Below are 17,983 nucleotides of genomic sequence, written 5' to 3'. Positions count from 1 at the left end.
ACTGCCATTTTCCAGGAACAGAGATATTTATGGAACTTTGTAGGTTAAATAACAGTTCTCAATAAGGTCAAATTTATACATTTCTTCTGTTTGTGTAAGTAAAAACACCACTAGAATTCTTTGCTAATTGAACTGAACTTAACATCCACTACAGTGTTTTCACTTGATGATGCCTTAAAACTAGGTTCTATTTGGTTACGTTTTAGTTTTATCTTAGGAAACAAAAGTGCAACCAAAAGTTATAAAGAACAGACACGTGTTTGAGAATTCTAACTTACAACAATGTGACTTTTTTTAACCAGAAATTTGGTAACAAAAATTACTAAAATTAATCTGGCTAACATTTCACCAATATCCCATTAAGTTAGCTAATGTCAGAGCAGTGGTTTGTTTTAACTTTTCTAGATTGACCCCAAGCTTTTGTGCTTTCAGCTAAAAGTGTGAAGGACAAAAACATCTACAAAGCAATGCACCTTCATTGCCTAACTAGCTACTGCCTAATCCAAACAGAGTCAAGGGCCACAAGCAAAGGGGAACCAAACTTCTGTAAGCATACGAAGGGCTACCTGCCTCCAAATGTCTATTTTTAGGCATCTTTTTGTGGGAAGTAGTCTGGAGCTAGGCATAGAAAGTTACTCAAAGCATGATAATTTCATGGTTAGCTTTTCTGTATTTTACATTAATAGATCATTTGGTTAAATGTAAAGTATGGCCATATACAGCCAGAGCAATGAAATAGTATTGTCACATAAACACGTTAGCTTTCATTTTGTTCATACATATCTGAGTTTAAATGTTGCAGTATAGGATTTCCCCGTCTTTCAGCTAGTTATCTCTGTAGCTGAAATGTAGGCATACCTGAAGCAATACTCCAGGGAGCAGGAAACAAATGTCCCTCTCTCTTTTGTGATTACTGACTCAGGAGAAAGAGACCTAAGCTGCAAATAAAGTCACATTTTTAGGAAGCGTACTCCCACAGGGCCAAAAGCTTTTGCTAATACTGTATGTGAACAGTACAGCTGCTTGCTGTGTAAATGGTTTTAAATTTTTACTTAAGTTTTCAAGATAAGGATTTCCTCAGAGAAATCTTCCACTGCATAATATTCCAGATAAATTGTTTGTATTTTAATAACTTCTGAAAAGAAAATTTCTTCCCCATTTCTCCCTCAGCTAGACCTACAAATCTCAGAGCTAAACACTGGGCTAGCAAGAAGTCATTCCGTTAAGAATGCCAAATGATAAAGTTACTTGATATGAGCAGTAGAGAAGGGAATCTATTAATATTATTGTGTTATTGGAATGAATAGAGATACAGTAAGGTTGCTTTAATGATCCAGATAATGTATCAAGGGTGTGAAGCTCTTAAAAAGAAGCAACAGAATCTCATATGGCTATAACAACCTTTTTTTTTTCTTTCTAAATAAATTGGCTTTTGAAAGAAAGACAGCTGTTTATTAGACAAGCTACATGCATTTTCATAAACTGAGATATAATGTTTGTATTTTTTTCATTAAAAAGTACTATTGAGAGTACAATTTCCTTACATCATTGAATTAGTAAATGCATTTAAAAACTAAGACGTAAACATATGGCTAGGAAAAAAATATCTATTTATCATGGCTCATTTTCCATCAAAAAGCTGTAATTAAATAACATCAGCAATGACCCATGAAGTATCTTTCTGAAGAGCATTGTACCTACTCTGTTTCATACAGCTAGAGAGAAGCATTTTTCTACACAGCTTATACTGAACTTTTTGTGAAGACTTTGAAGTGCCTGGTGCAGAATTAAAAAAAAAAACACACACACAAAACAAAACAAAAACACCACCTTGATACTCCTGCCAAACAACTAGAGAAGAATTAACTAGAAGAACTCACACAGCTGACTCTCAATTCAATTAGGCACCATGGAGGCAAAGTTTATTCCATAAGCAACTGACAAATGGAAACTGCTTCCTGAAGCCAAAAAGGTCAAACTGAAAATGAGTAAGGCTTCCCACAGCTCAAAGGTGAAAACAAGTTTATCACACTTGCCTTTTGCATGGCCTTCCCAGCTGCTGTTTATTTTCCCCAGCCCCTAAGACCAGCTGCTTGTTTCCTATTAAGCACATCTCAGTTCCTCCTTGGAGTTCTGCTGCCCTGTTACGCTTTGTTGCCAGCTTGTTTGCCATCAGGGTACCAGGTGGCTGCTTCTCCTCTACAATGTCAGCAGTGGTTGCTGGGCTGAGTGCTATTATCAGCCAAGACTGCCTTCCATACACTTTACAGGGAGTAGTGCCAACCACAAATGTTTAAACAAAAATCATGAGATCATGTCAAAATCGTGAGAACTAGAACAACAAAAAAAAAAAAAGTAGGGTTTTCTGTATGCTTTAGTATGAGGAAAAAAAAAAGAAAAAAGATATAATCTTCATGTCCACCTTTATTGTCCACCTTTCAGCTTAGAAAGTGTCCCAGAAAAACAATGAGTCCCAAGAAAAGCCAAATTTCAGGAGCTCAAGACTTCACAACATTTACAACTGGACCACTCAAAAGTCATAGAATCATAGAATCATAGAATCATTAAGGTTGGAAAAGACCTCCAAGATCATCTGGTCCAGCCATCACCCTACTATCAATGTCACCCATCCTGTTGCGCTTTGTGACACTTGCACACATTTCACACTTGCCCAGTTATTAATTATTCTGAGCGCTGATGGTATACACTGTATCTGTAATTGAAAAGTTTTTTGTGCTCAGAAGACCAGAAGCAGGATTTATATTGTCTTCAAGCATAAAGCTTGTCTTAAGTTTCAGGACATGTTACAAAAAAACAAAACAAAACAAAACAACAAAACAACAACAACAAAAAAACACGAACACAAAACAAAAGACATATTCCTAATGAAGCCCCTCTGCCCCTCTGCCTTATGTGGTCATAAGCACTTAATAGCAAGCAATTCTAGAGTTAAGATGCTGCTAAATCCTAATTTCTTTCTCAAAATGTTGTGGGCAATCTCAGTTCCACTGAACTCAATGAGATTTTTTCCCAGGGATTAAATATTTTCATAATTTAAGCTAATAATGGAAGCAAGTGGAAGAAAGAAAAGAAAGAAAAGAAAAGAAAAGAAAAGAAAAGAAAAGAAAAGAAAAGAAAAGAAAAGAAAAGAAAAGAAAAGAAAAGAAAAGAAAAGAAAAGAAAAGAAAAGAAAAGAAAAGAAAAGAAAAGAAAAGAAAAGAAAAGAAAAGAAAAGAAAAGAAAAGAAAAGAAAAGAAAAGAAAAGAAAAGAAAAGAAAAAAGAAAAGAAAAGAAAAGAAAAGAAAAGAAAAGAAAAGAAAAGAAAAGAAAAGAAAAGAAAAAAGAAAAGAAAAGAAAAGAAAAGAAAAGAAAAGAAAAGAAAAGAAAAGAAAAGAAAAGAAAAGAAAAGAAAAGAAAAGAAAAGAAAAGAAAAGAAAAGAAAAGAAAAGAAAAGAAAAGAAAAGAAAAGAAAAGAAAAGAAAAGAAAAGAAAAGAGAAAAGAAAAGAAGAAAAGAAAAGAAAAGAAAAGAAAAGAAAAGAAAAGAAAAGAAAGAAAATTAAAAAAAAAGGGGGCAAACCTACTTTATACTTTTCATTAGTGTCAAGGTAAAATATTACATGCAGGCCACTAAGGAAGAATATAACCCATGAAAAGGAGATACTATTTCTACAAGAATGCTTTACTACAGAAAACTGACAAAATATAACTTATCAGTGACACCATACTCTCCCACATGCAAATGATTCTTCAGGTATATTGGAAATAAAAACAGCATAATAGATTTTCATTACTGATGACAAATCAATGAAACCTCATCCTTCAATGAACTTCAAGGGAATATTCCCATGTGGTTCCAGTATGTTAAAAATTTTACACAAAGGAAGTCTATGCTATGATGGTACATATAGCAAGTACCCGTGCAGCCCAGCAGTATCTTCCATTTTACTTTTTTATGACTAGGCCAGACCATACACTCTATGTGCTAGCACTGACTGTATGTGAGAGAGGAAAAAAGTTCACGCTATGGAACATTCATGACAGAGAATTCATTTTTATTTGTTAAACAAAGAGATGGTTTGTCATACTCTATTTTTTTTCATAGTTGCAAGCAATTTCATTATATCATTATGTCTAACATACAGGAACCGAGCGTACATAATTGAAGACAAAGGAAACTGAAAACATACTGGACAGAATTAACAGATAAATGAAATCAGTAAATGCAACTGCCACATCCCTTAATTTGATGTCTGTGCAAAAGCATCTAAATTTCCTAGCACACAGCATACACCAGTTAGCTTATTTTAAACAGCAAATTTGTTTCAGTAAGCCATATGGGTAAATAATATTTTATCACATATATGAAAGTCCTTTAAGTGCTTTATTTTTGCATGCATGCTCCACTCGTTATTGATATGTTCCCGTTTTTAACAGAGTCTTTATTTGTTTTAAAGATCAAAGTAGATACACTCCATACAAAGCTATGTGACACAGGCAACACCTGTTTCTGCTCCCCGCACACACACTTTCACTCACTCCCTCTTCTGACCTCTCTCTGCAGGTGACTATGAGCGAACAGCTAGTTCTCTGTGAGACCTGAATGGGACATACATATTGGCAGATGTGGGTGAATACTTTCATGTTTGTTAATCTAAAAAAGAGTAAAGCTTACAAAAATATAAGGAGTAGAAAACCTTAGACAAGTTAAAATACATAAAATCTCTACGTAAAATTTATTTTGGTCAGGCAGAGTTTAGTTTATCAAATGTCAATCCAAAATAACAGGGGTAGAAACTAAACAAAAACATTATAGTAACTTCATACTAAAAGGCAACAGTTACCCTTCTTTCCTAAGGCCACTGTACCACCGTAAATACTCTGATTCAGTGCATTACAGCATCCACATATCAGAGTGGTTCCACTTATGTACTGCTGATACTAGAAAAATAACTTTATTTAAAATTATGTATAAGCTAAAGCATTTTTTCAGGTGTAGTTTTGATCACTGTAATTTTGTTTTAATTAAATTGTTCTTCAACAATCCCACTGATTTCACAAACCTGTGAAATCAAAAAGAAAACACAGAAATTAGGGCTAAAATTTAATGTACACCAAAATATGATAACAGGAAAATCTAATCCCTGTGTTTGCATTTTGTAAAAGTTTTCCATAATGCTGAATTCACAGTTAAATAAACAACGTGGATCAATATTTTGATGAATCTTGATTCTTTTTCATTACTAAAATATTCAGAAGTGAACCAGATCTTCTTAAGTTACATTATTTGTTCCAATTATTCAGTGGTTTGGAGGATTTTGCTGCCACTTCTTTGTAGAAATAATACTCACTGCAAAAAGTGAATAATGTAAAATGCGTTAAACAGAATAGGTGACTGTAATAAGTAAATATAATGAATCAGATAAGCTGAGATAGTAATGTTTTCATTTATGATTGTATTCAGGTTTAAAACCTTCCCCAAAGCAAAATGGAAATTTAGCTTTTACAAATATTTACGCACGCAGATGGAAATAGACTGTTTTGCAAATGTTGCTGACTGTAAAGCACCCCTCTCCCCAAATGTTTGTAAAAATAGAGTAATGACACAACTGTACCTATTACATGGATCCACTTAGAAAACTAGGGTTGTAAATTGGAAATAAATACCCCAACCACATTTAATTACACAGCTGAATGCGTAGAGTAAGTTACCTTAGAAGCCTTCAACTTGTCATCTTTAAACACTGAAGGAAATCAGGCATAGGTACTTCACATTTATTCACTTTTTTTGAATATATAAATATGCAACTTTCCTTTGGGAGATTAAAAACATTTTGCAGGAACAAAGCATTCCCATTATCTCCAGGCAATCAATTAAGTACAATTGGAACAGGATCTTTAAGTTTCATTTTGCCAGGTGATAAGCTTGGATTTTATATTGGATACTGTACTGATATTCAACATAGCAAGGCACATACCATGAAAACTTCTGCATCAAAAGCAAACAAACACACAAAACAAAAACAAAACAAGCAAAAAACAGCAACAAAATGGAAGAAATAAAGCCTGGGAAATCTTAGCAACATTTCTTACCCTTTATTAAATTTATATATATTTTTTCATCACTTATGTTTAATGTTTAACAACTGTTTTCCTTGGAGACACTTCATTTAGCAGAGATACAAGCATTGTCACAGTTTGATCTTTAAGTAACAAATTTGTCTTAAGGGTGGAAAAAGAAAAGCAAATGTATGTAAGCCTGTTTCACTTGCAAATTCTTCTCATGACTGTTATCCGCAAAAACTCCAGAGACTGTGGTCTTCTTAGCTGCAGAAGGAAATGGGATGCTAGCCAGAAAATATATTCCATGCTACCCCATATCCATTATAGAATTCTTGACTGATGAGAAATTAAATTTATTTGGCTGACATGAGATAGAGGAGTCAGGCTGGAGATGCAAGAGATGGACACCCTGAGGGTGAGATGGGATTGCTCAGTCCCCCAGCAAGATAGATCTCTTTCTACCCTCTGAAGTCCCTTTGTTTTTCCTATGTGCTTCAAAGTGCAAATAGCTTAGACTATACTTCCTCACTTTTATATAGCTGGAGTTAGGTGAGATGGGTCACACCCTGACATATAAAAAAGAATGACAATGATTTAGAAGTGGTTGATATAAGCAGCAAGACACTGATTTACTTGAGTAAAATAACTGAAAACACTACAGACATCTTAAAGTTAATGAAATCACAGCAGAAAGAAATGCAGACAGACATTAGAATTGGGGCCTACACTTGTGACACATTTTAGAAACATTAACTGGTGATTTCTCATAGCTTTGCTGTCAGTTATCACATTTCATCATCGCACTTCAAAGATCAGGGAAATGAGACACAGAGAACATAAGCATTCCCCAGATCCTGCTGTAACACTTAGGCTGGTATTACACATTGCCAAACAAGATTTAACCAAAATGAACAGAAGTCACACATCAAGGATCAACCTTCCTCTCTTCTTTCCCCCAGTCTCTACATTCATGGACTTGCTCTCTGACAGCTCAAGAACAGTCAGTTATTATGAGTACATTACAAAATCTTAACCTTTTCCATCACAGAGTTTTTCCTACTTGAATTTGAAATCCTTCCTCTTCATGATAAAAGAGCAAACTATACAGTTTTGGCTTAGAATGAATCTCCGCCTTGTAAAACACATTTACAGCAATAAGATAATAAGGAGTGTTAATATTTTTTAGAGCAGAAGAATACTTGGATAAAAAAAAACACACACACAAAAAACACAAAAAACACAAAAAACACACTTTCATAGATCTTTCACCCCCTGGTCATTTTTGCACCCTGGGATTACAGTCAATCATCCTACTTTTTTTCTGTTTTCTGCAGCAATCTGACCCCATCTGCTGAATCCATCAGTCAGCTGTGGAGACAAGAGCCTTTCAAGGCCTTATTTAATGCAAAAGGATGTACTCTCTGCTTGCTGTTCCCTGGGTGTTGCACTTCATGGGGTCATTTTCATTCAAGAAAACTGAGTGAAAAGTAGGTGTAGAACATGTCCAATATGTTTTGGTAATACTTCAGGGCTACTTTGTGCTCTTTCTTTACTGCTGTAAATGACTACACAAGGCACTGGTGAAAGAGGAATGGGGTCTACATCTCTGAACAATAGCTGTGACAATTAAACGGAATAAAAAGTACACACTGGTTTGCAGCAAGATCTTCTCGGCTTGTAGTGAAAGCACTCAGCCAGTATGGCAAATAAAGGAATCCAGAAAGGCATAAAAATATGAGATCATCAGCACAATTCCTAGCTCTTTCCAATACTCCAATACTTGAAGGACAACAAATGGCCAGCTCCTTCCAGCTGGAAAGTCTGCAGAGTAGTCCTCAAGTCGAACAGTTCATTGATACGACCTTCTAGGCCAGATGCAGTTCCATAGGATGACTTTGTACCTCACAGTTTTCATAGGGTTATAACCATTTGAGTCTTCACTAGAACCCTGGGGGTATTTTTGTGAGCATTTTTTTGGTTGAAATGTCAGCTGAAGCAGTTTCAGCTCACCACTGTCAGACTCTCAGATATTCTCCATAGCTCCTCCTGATTCACGCAGCTCATATGTCAGGGCAGCCACAGGGCTGAGCCACAACACAGGACTGAATTATCTGAGTAAAGATATTCTATTTTTGCTAATTGATATTTCAACCAAATCAGTTCTTTGTTCATCACATTCCTTCACTAAGAGCTATGTTTAAGTTACCTTCACTCAACAAAACAAGTGTTTTGGAAAAGCAAAGTCTAAAAGTCTATCAACCTGATATAGTCAAAACCAAATAAAGTGACTTAATTAAAGTTCCTTCATCAACGTGCAGCAAATTAGACTGCACTCCCATTAAAAGGTTACATTTCTTTGCAATAACGGCTAGCCTTATTAACTGTCTGCCAGTGATTACTCAGCAAAACCAACAATTTATTTTATTCTCCAAAATTGTTTCACTAATGTTAGAGAACAGCTTTACTTTCCTAGAAATTATTATTTTGATTTTGACCTTTTAGACTAATCTTCTAACAGGATGATATTAAACAGCCTGTGTTTCAAGACATACACCACTTTATGATTCAAATACAAGTTCTTATGTCAATATATGTAGCTGCTATATCAATACACATCTAAAGAAGTATTTTTATTGTAATGTATGTAAATTAATATTTGTCTGTATTAGTATTTTGGAACACAATTTTAATAAAGTTCAGTACAGATTTGGAGTGATGAGCAGGAATAATTATCTATTAAATTTACCTATACGTCTATCCAAAGTTGTTTATACAAGACATAGAACTCTGTGGAATGCAAAAATTTGGACAATTTATTTCCTAAAAGCTCAGAATACCACTTGACAATGTTTTTTAATTAAAACAAAAATAAAACAAAACAAAAATAAAAAGCAAAGTATTTATAGCACTATATGATATACATTTTCATTTAATACTGAACATTCACATAATTAGAATTTTCAAAGTACAAATTATGTTCATGGTATTTACATACTTGTATGACTGCAGAGCGAAATAAAGTCTTAATAGCATTTCATTAATTATTTATTTAATAATCATTTAATAATCATTTCATTAATTAATTATTATGGTCAATATTAATCCAAACTCTTACATTTCCTGGTTTTATATTTTTGAATCACTAAGGACAGCCCTTACTTCATTCAGCCCTTACTTCAAAGGCTAAATGATGATAATAAAAACAACTCAGGGAATCTTTGTTGTTTAAAATCATTAGAAAAAAAAAAAGAATAAAATCAGAAAAATGTGTGTACATGTAAATGCAGTTATGCACATTTTCAAGTGTTTGTAAGAAAACATACTTTTAATCTGTAAAGAATAAGGTTTTTTTTGTTTGTTTGTAATAGTGTGATGTTCACCAGCTACTGTTGGGAGGACTGAGAAATACCTTGAATGTGTGAAAACTCAAATATAAGGCAGCTTTTGAAGAAATTAAAGCAGCACAAATGTACACGCATGATCATTAACTCCTGCTCACCTTTATCAATGCCTAACATGCAGTGTCCAGGAAGGTAACCAAAATTGCACATCTAGACTGTTCTCCATGAGAATTAATAAGTCTATTCACAGGCACTAAGAAAAAAAAAATCCTGCTGTGATCATCTAGTTTGATCACTCACATACCTGCACACTGCCTACAGAATTTCCAGCTAGACTAACGTCTATCATTTAGAAAGCCCCACCGCCACACTTTGATGACTCCAACTTCATTGCCTCCCTTAACTTTTGGTTACAATGCTTAGGACTTCTGGCTGCTAAGACACAGTATTAATTTCCTCCATCACAGTTTCAAGAGTTGAGTCTTTCTTATTTAAATATCTATTTACAGATATTATCTCCTAGGTTCCTAGTTGAATGCCTTTAGGTGAGGCAAACTCCTAATAGGTTTTCCCAAACCCTGAGTCATTTTTTATCACCTTCTGTAATCTCTCAAGTAATTCCAATCTTTAATGCAATCCAAACTGCAGATTTTAGGTGATACTATTTTGAATAATTGCTTTGTTACTTAACTTTTTAGACATTCAAGGAATGGTCTACCCTTTTTTGCTACAGCATTATGCTGAGAGCACACACTCAGATGATCATCTGTGATCATCCTAAATCCATTAGGTCACTGCTTTCCAGGACAAAGCTTCATTATTCTGCAGCAGAGACAGATATATTTCTCTGGTGCCAGATATATTTCATTTGGTTCAAATATATTTCATCTGGTTATAATAAAGTGCATTTTACTGGAATGTGGCCATTATATCAGGGGATTCATATCATTTAATAACTTCAACTTCTCCTTCCCACTGGTTATTTAAACCTATCAGGCACTAATGAGCCCCATTCATCTATGTCTTCCCATTAGAAACTCTATTTTTTGATTCCTCGGTAAGCCAGCTTTTAATTTACCTAATGTGTGTCCTGATAATTCTCTATGTCTTTTTTAAAAATTACAGTGTTTTTTTTATAACATTAAATGTATTTGGGAATCTAAGTTTACCATAATAATACAAGTTGCATAAAAATATATAGTTAAGTTTGGAAGCTGTTCTGAAAAAACAGCTTTTTGCACTGAAATAAAAGATTTTTTTTTCTCACTAGAATGGAAAATTTCTCCTTCCCCTCAAATGTTTAGTTCAATGGGAACTTTTCCAAGATTAAACCAAATATTTGATAGTAGAAACAAAGTGACATGAACTAAGGCCATAACAGCACATTCAATTGAATTAGGAACCTTGAGTCTGATTCCAACTGTCCCAAGCTGCATTTGAACTCTCCCCTAACTTTTCAAGAGTGATGTAACTACTGGTTGAAATATTGTCAATCTTTACTTTGTTTCACTATCTATAAATAACTGAATACAAGTAGAAAAAGTTCCAGGCTAGAAAATTGTTTTCTCTCTCATTTTCAGATTCCAAAAGCTGTTACATGAAATGGTTAAGCTTCAGCTATAGGTGTTGCAAGACATCCAGCCATCCAACAGGCCTGGAGAAATTCTATTTAAAGGAAATCAATCCTGACTGGTATTCCACTTCCGAAGCAGACCTGGAACTGTCTAGAAAAATTTGGAAAATGACTCATACACCAAGCACATAAAAGCATCATGGCACTCCATAGGAAGGCTATATGGGATGGGGAGATAAAACATGCTGACATTCTTAAATTCTAGTTTATATTACCACCTTTGAGATATTTGGTGAAAGAAATATACCAGTAAGCTTCTTCTAAAGAATGTGGAATCTCAAATTAAAGTTTCCCAGAAGTTGAACACAGATTCACTTCCGGGACAAGAAAAAGGTTCTTTGCAGTGAATTTACTAACCACTGGGAAATGTCTCCAACTATATATATTTTGTTCTTATTAACCAGGCATGTAATTAACTAATACATTTGTTATGTCATATATCTAGTCTACTTGTTTGAGAAAAAGTCCTAGCCTCACCCTATCCACTGAAACTTTCCAGTGCTTCAATACTGCTTCAGAGCAGAATAAAAACACAAACAGCAGAATTTGACTGACAGGAATGTGTTTGTGTTAATATCATAAAGGTGTCACTCTTACTCATACTGAGTGGTACCTGGCTCTAGTAAGAGGAAACTTTCACATCAGTCAGATTCCAGCAGCAAACTTCTCCTTTTTATCAACTCTGATCAAGCAGTTTTCCAAGTCTTGGGACCACCTATTTTCATAACTTATTAAGAAAAATAACCATTCAGCTGTGTGAATTTGCTCAGCAGAAGGAATTTTACCCAGAGTCAATAATTGTAAAGGCTGTAATTTTACTGGAACATGGTCTGAATTTCATGATTCTACAAAAAAACTTTTATTTTTGGGTCTTTTTCTTAGGCAGACATTTGTGCAGAATGGGAAAATGAATGTTTTACTCAATACCTGTTGAAGTCATCAGTAGAATGTCTTTGACTTCAGTGTTTCAAGACTAGTATGAGAATGAATGGGGTGGAAATAACAGTTTTTTCCCAACAATCAGCTTTTACTTGTTAGCAGTTGACTTTCCACTGCAAAACCTTAGTAAAAAGTTTGCAGATGTATTGCTAAATGTTTAATTTCTTGTCACAGATCAGTAGGTGAGATTACAAGACTTGTATCCAGTCAGCTGAGCTAGAAATGAGTATCTAGTGCTCCTGTTGGAAAGCAGAAATTAGGGTGAATTGATAGTAGCCAAACCACTTACCATGCCAATGACTACACAACTGACATGCCTTAACAACACCAGGTCAAGAAATGTGTGTATACACCCATGCACACGCACCCAAAAATATGTATATATTTAATATGGATTGACCCAGTAGCAAGTTCCCTAAGAGCCTAAATTATTTACCTATTGTGCACATCTGCCAAATGGACTGACTGTCGGTGTAGGGATCCTCTGTGTCCAGGGCTCTTGGGCCTGGGAAAATCTGCTTTGAGGGTTACTTCTTGACTTAGGCACTCAAGAAAGCAGACTCAGGCCCTTGGGCAGCAAGTCCTTTCCAGGACTACAGATGGTAGGTCAAATTACAGCAAAAGACTGCCTTTGTCCTTTCAAGGTTCTTGGAAGCTGGTGATGCATTAGAATTTCTCAACCAGCAATATTTCTAGGGCCTGTTCCCAAGGGAAAATTCAAGCTGACTCTTGCCAGTCCCTTGAAACTTCACATAAAAGCTGTCTGAGAAATGCTCTGGTGATTGTAGATGCAGCTCTTCTGTTTCCTTGCATCAGTACCCCGTAAAGAAGAAAACTGATGAGAGTTCTTTGGCAAAAGTAAACTGAAGCATTGTGAAAGTGGTAAATATTTTCTCCAGATCCCTTCTCTTTCCAAGAATGATCTTTATGCATCCTCTGAAAACTCTCTGCAGAGAATCAGCACACAAGCAAACTACTAAAGGTAACAATGGGGAAGTGTCCAGAGCGACATCTAAGGAAGAAAACATGAGTCCCTTTCTACAGGTTTTTTTAATCATACTAAAATCACAGAACAGCCACAAATCCTTGATTTTGGATTGTATTGCCTTGATATTTTTGACTCCTCTTTGCTCAGTGTGTACAGAATATCAAAGAATAACACATCTAGCAAGCAGAAGAGATTTACTTATTAAATAACAGAAGTACTTAAAGTGTGTGTTGGTTCCTATTTTTTAATCACAACATTTATATTACAAGGACAAAAAATATACTCCCTCTCTCTTTCTGAGATAAGTCCGCAAACATAATTAAGCACATAAAGATGAAGAAGGAGAGGGTATGATAAAAAAAAAAGGCAATATTTCTTACAATGTTTTTCATTCCTTCTTTAATATAAATCTTTTTAGCTGTAATCGTTCATATTGTTTTATGTGAGTACCTATTTGATTTCAAATTTTCTTATAATTCATAGGAAACTTTAAGAATGATTGACTTCCAGTTATCTTTGGATCTTACTGACAAGGATAATTTTTAAGATGCTGTCAGAGAGCCTAAAGAATTTAGAAAGTAAAGTCTGATTTTTAGGAATTGAGACCCTAGAACTCATTTCCATAAGACAAGGTGTATGCTGCTGTATCTGTTTTGCAAATGATGCTTATCAGGAGATTTTGAGATGCCAAACTGACCCAAATCTTTTCAATTATCATTCATTGGCTTTGAAAGTAGCCTCTTTAAACACCTGAATATGAGTTCATTTGAAAGTGGTACTCTTCAACCCCCCCCCACCCCCAAGTTTTTCATTCTTTTCCTTGTGGAACACTAACCACAAGGTATTAATTTAAAAGAACCCAAAGTGACTCACATATCTTCTCTTTTTGCATTGTTTTTCCACTAACAAAAACTAGCTTTACACCTGGCTGCTATTATCTCAAAGTAGTCAAAGAATGTGGTAAATATTATCCACATGTAATTTATTAAAAGCTGAGTCAAAGAACAGGTGTTGCTATTGTAAAGATTAATTTCGTAGCTCTTCTGCTAAGACTCATAAATTATGAACTCCTGGGCCCCTCAACACTAAATCACATGCACCCAACATCCACACAGATTTATTAACTTGAGAGTGAAAAAATGATGCACAATCTTGCCAGCTGCTCTGCCTGCAAGCACTGGCATCAGCAAGTATGCCAAGCCTCTCCGTGACACCCCACTTTACAACTGGGAACTGCCAGGTTCTCTTTGCCAGCATTGGCAGTTCTGCTTGCCTATGTCACTAGCATACCCCCTCACATAGGCAAGATAGTATTGTTATTGTCAATAACATTAGTCATATTAGATTTCAGATACATAAATTATTGCTCTGATAAACATTCTTGTTCTACTACTTTAGTTATGTTAGTAGGAAGACCGACCAACTAGAAATGATGCAGCAGTTAACTATGCAGACATACAGTCTCAAAGGAGTAGATTACCACTGCAGATCTCTCTTTGCTAAAGAAACTATAGTTTACAGTTACCTTATTTCCTTCTTTGTTCTTGGTGCCCTCAGATCCAGAAAAAAACAAACGTTATTACTCAGGCAAGTATAATCTCTACTGATCTGGAGACAGGACTGATACTTTTTAATACTATAACCTATAATTTGCTATTCTCTCACACTGGGCAATAGCATCAATCTCCCAGAATTCTTGGAATCTTATAGCACAGGATCTTGGATGCTCAGAAATCTCCCCACCCACACAATTCAGGTACAGCAGCTTCAAATAAACACTTGCTGCACATCTGATGTGTCCTGAAGCATCAGTCTCCCTGTCACATACTTAGAACCAGTCCATGTGTGTGCAGACAGTCCTGTAAATGTTGGTGGGATTGTAAATTCATTAGAGAAAAATACAGGGGAAAATTCATGTCCAAAGATAGGGCAGGTACCAGACAGGCTCTCCCTTTGGCCACTTATATTGACCTTCAGCCCTAGTGGTAGGTTCAGATTTAAGCAAAACCAGAGTAATCAGCTTTGGACTAAAATCAGCTGAATACATAAAACTTCATTTTAACACTAGTGTATGCTCATGTTCTTCAGTATCTCAGTATTTAAACTGAAACTTCATAGTCAAACCTTGGGCTATTTATGGATATGTGAAACTGCTATACGAATAGAAAAATCTTCTTAAAGTGGCATCATTTAAAAATATGTCCTGTTTATCTGGCCTGATTATCATTAACTATGAATCCCATACACAACTGTTTGATTCCATGATGAGACTGGCTTTTTCTTATTTTAACTATGCATGTTTAAGGAATTTTTAGTCACATGTATTAAGTTTTCTAAATATGCTGATTAAATCACCTGTTCTTTTTAAGTATATCATCTTAAATATGTATGGAAATAGTTTGTATGTTCACCCTTGCAGATCAGAAAACAACTGCAAAGTAAAAAGAAAATGTGAAAAACATTTAACATTTCCAGCAAGATTATTTTCAGGTACCTTGTAGCCAGATACAAGTTGCTACAGTTTGAAAGTATTGTGATTTATAGTGTGCTACTTGTTGTTACCTGTTCTGTCAGTTAGGTTATGATCCTGCTGACCTTTACTTTCATGATCAGACAACTGCTTCAAAGAGTGTAGGAAATTAAGGATTACTTGTGTGATTAAGAACATTTTTTTCATACAGAGGAATTCAGAAGAATTTTTCATACAGAGGAATTCAGAAGAATGAAGGCAAACTAGAAATAATGAGGAAGAAGGTTCTACCTTTTAGAACTGCTGTTTCTTTTTTGTTGTTGTTTTGTTTTGTTTTTTGCTTTTTTTCCTGGTCAATACAGATTTACTACACAAAGCATCTATTTCAACTTCATGCTATTTCTCTGGAACAACTACTTTAACACATCAGTACAAATTGTTTCACTTAGCTAGGTAAACTGGTCTGTGATCATTTTGTCAATGCTCAGTGACTGTAGGAAAGCTTATGGAAATCAATCATATAAAGCTCAGCCGTTAAACAAATGAGTAATTGCTACTTATGAGAAAATCTCTGAACAAGCATGACTTCTTTGCAGGACTTGGTGATATGTAAAAGTGAAGTTAAAAGTTTGATTTTTTTTTTTTTGGACATATTATCATCACCTAACAAGTATACTTACATTTGTCTTGGTCAGCTTCCACTCCTTCACTTTCTGTGTCACTCGGCAATATCCAAGGCTGATGAGTAAGCTGAAGCTGTTGTAAGAATTCATCCTGCCACAAACAGATCTATTTTAGATAAAGTGACACAGAATGGTACTAAATAAATGACGATTGTAGCAAACACTCTAGTTTGAATTAACCGGAGAGGAAAAGGCCTTCAATAAAAAAAAAAAAAGAAAAGAAAAAAGAAAGAAAAAAAGATTCTTTCTGTGAAATAAAAGCAGAATGTAGAGATTATATAAGCTCCCTAGATTTATTATTTTTTTTTTATTATTTTTAATTGAATTCCTGTTTATTTGTCTGTTTATTCTGGAAAACAATAAATCTTTATTTATGAATCTACTATGGCCACAGATATATATATATATAAATTGTCATCTTAGAAATACAGTGACACAGAACAAAATCTTAATGCAGATATTCTATCTGGCCCTGCAGTTTTTGGACCGTGCTTAGACATGTCATGAATCATTTGCTTAAGCAAGACTTCAATTTGTCAGAACTTTCCCTGTTTTCAATCCCATAAGAACGAGGACCTGCAACCTGATATAGAACCTATAGTTTTATTGGAGAAAGCCTAGGAAGGAAAAATGCTATGGACACTTTTGTCTCCAAGATACCATAAAACTCTAAGCATCAAAATATAAATGTTATACATGGTTAATAATCCATATCCATCTGAATACATGCTATTTAAAAATGTCTTACAATCACCTCCTTTTTACATGATGTATATATGTATGTATATAAAAATATTTTTTCCATAGACACATATTCATGTAAGCATGTACACACATGTAAAATACTATGACAGATTCCTTTGCAATATTAAAGGTAAGAGATGAGAGTGGAACGCATTGTTTCATTTCAACAGTAGTTCAAACATGCAAGTTGAGTCTCCAAAAGTTAACTCTAACATCAGCCAGATATCATAAAATTACTGGCCAGATTCTCATAAGCACCTTATGGAAAAGGGGGCTACCAGCCCTGTCTCGTTTTATATCAGCTGAAATTCAGAACCTACATATTCAAAGTATTCAAGAATCTATGTATTCATAGTATTGCACAGTGCCCAGCATTACTTTTATTGCTAGGTCATCTGGTTTAAAAATATAAATTAGGCTTGTTTTACTCAGTTCTTGGAAACTGAAGACTGTTCAATTGAGATCTATCCTGGTGTAAGCAAATTGTTAACTCTGTTAGTAACCTGTTAAAAATTTCTAAAAAACTGCCGCAATGAGCCAACAGGAAGCTCAGGCAGCAGACCCAGGCCTTACACACGTATTGCCATTTTTAACTGTTCTCTATTCAAGAAAAGTAGAAGTTTGCTGACTGCAGCACTGAAATGGGGAAAGGTTTTGGTTCATGTAGTAGGATTCTTGCAGATGGAGCAAGTGGCTCTTGCACTAGTCAGCATGCTGAATCTTCCAAAAATAGACTGAAGAACTGAGCCAGGCAGCAGAAGAGAATGGAAGTACGTGACCAAAAAGAGAGTCCTTATGACATTGAATTGTGCTCTATACTCCAGTGACTAGGAGGAGGCCTTGTGTTAACCAGTGCTGTATTCAAATCAGCTGAAATTTCCCAGTATTAACAATGACAGACCAATAAATATTACTGAACACCACTTTAAACTGTCTGGATGAAAAAAGTGATTGTAAAATTCCAAGCGCTGAGAAAACGAGATGGCAAACAAGGGAGGCAGTAGTATTTTCATCTCTACAACTATTGATAACTATCACAGCATTGTGTCACTTTAATGGAATCCATCCTAAGGAGATAAGCAGGATTCAACATTCCTTTGTCAATTTATACAAAACACCAAAGG

At 34.9% G+C, this 17,983-nt stretch overlaps 1 protein-coding gene across 8 annotated transcripts in view; it reads right to left on the bottom strand.

The window, feature by feature from the left end:
• LOC308188926 (uncharacterized protein C8orf34 homolog) overlaps positions 1–17,983 on the bottom strand; it is a 237,369-nt gene that overhangs the window by 63,435 nt on the left and 155,951 nt on the right. For 4 of the 8 annotated variants that reach the window (XM_080578468.1, XM_080578464.1, XM_080578469.1 and 1 more), the window contains 2 exons: positions 16,113–16,206; positions 4,033–5,348 (listed from right to left, as the gene is read on the bottom strand). In XM_080578468.1, the coding sequence (XP_080434594.1) occupies positions 5,299–5,348; positions 16,113–16,206 (144 nt within the window). In that variant the 3' untranslated portion in view covers positions 4,033–5,298. The other 4 variants (XM_080578466.1, XM_080578465.1, XM_080578467.1 and 1 more) reach the window with 4 other exon arrangements.

Source organism: Anser brachyrhynchus (genome assembly GCF_964034855.1).
Source record: "Anser brachyrhynchus genome assembly, chromosome: 2".
NCBI classification, from domain to species: Eukaryota; Metazoa; Chordata; class Aves; order Anseriformes; family Anatidae; genus Anser; species Anser brachyrhynchus.
The sequence above is the reverse complement of the archived record's forward strand: the minus strand, read 5'-3'. Positions and strand labels throughout refer to the sequence as shown.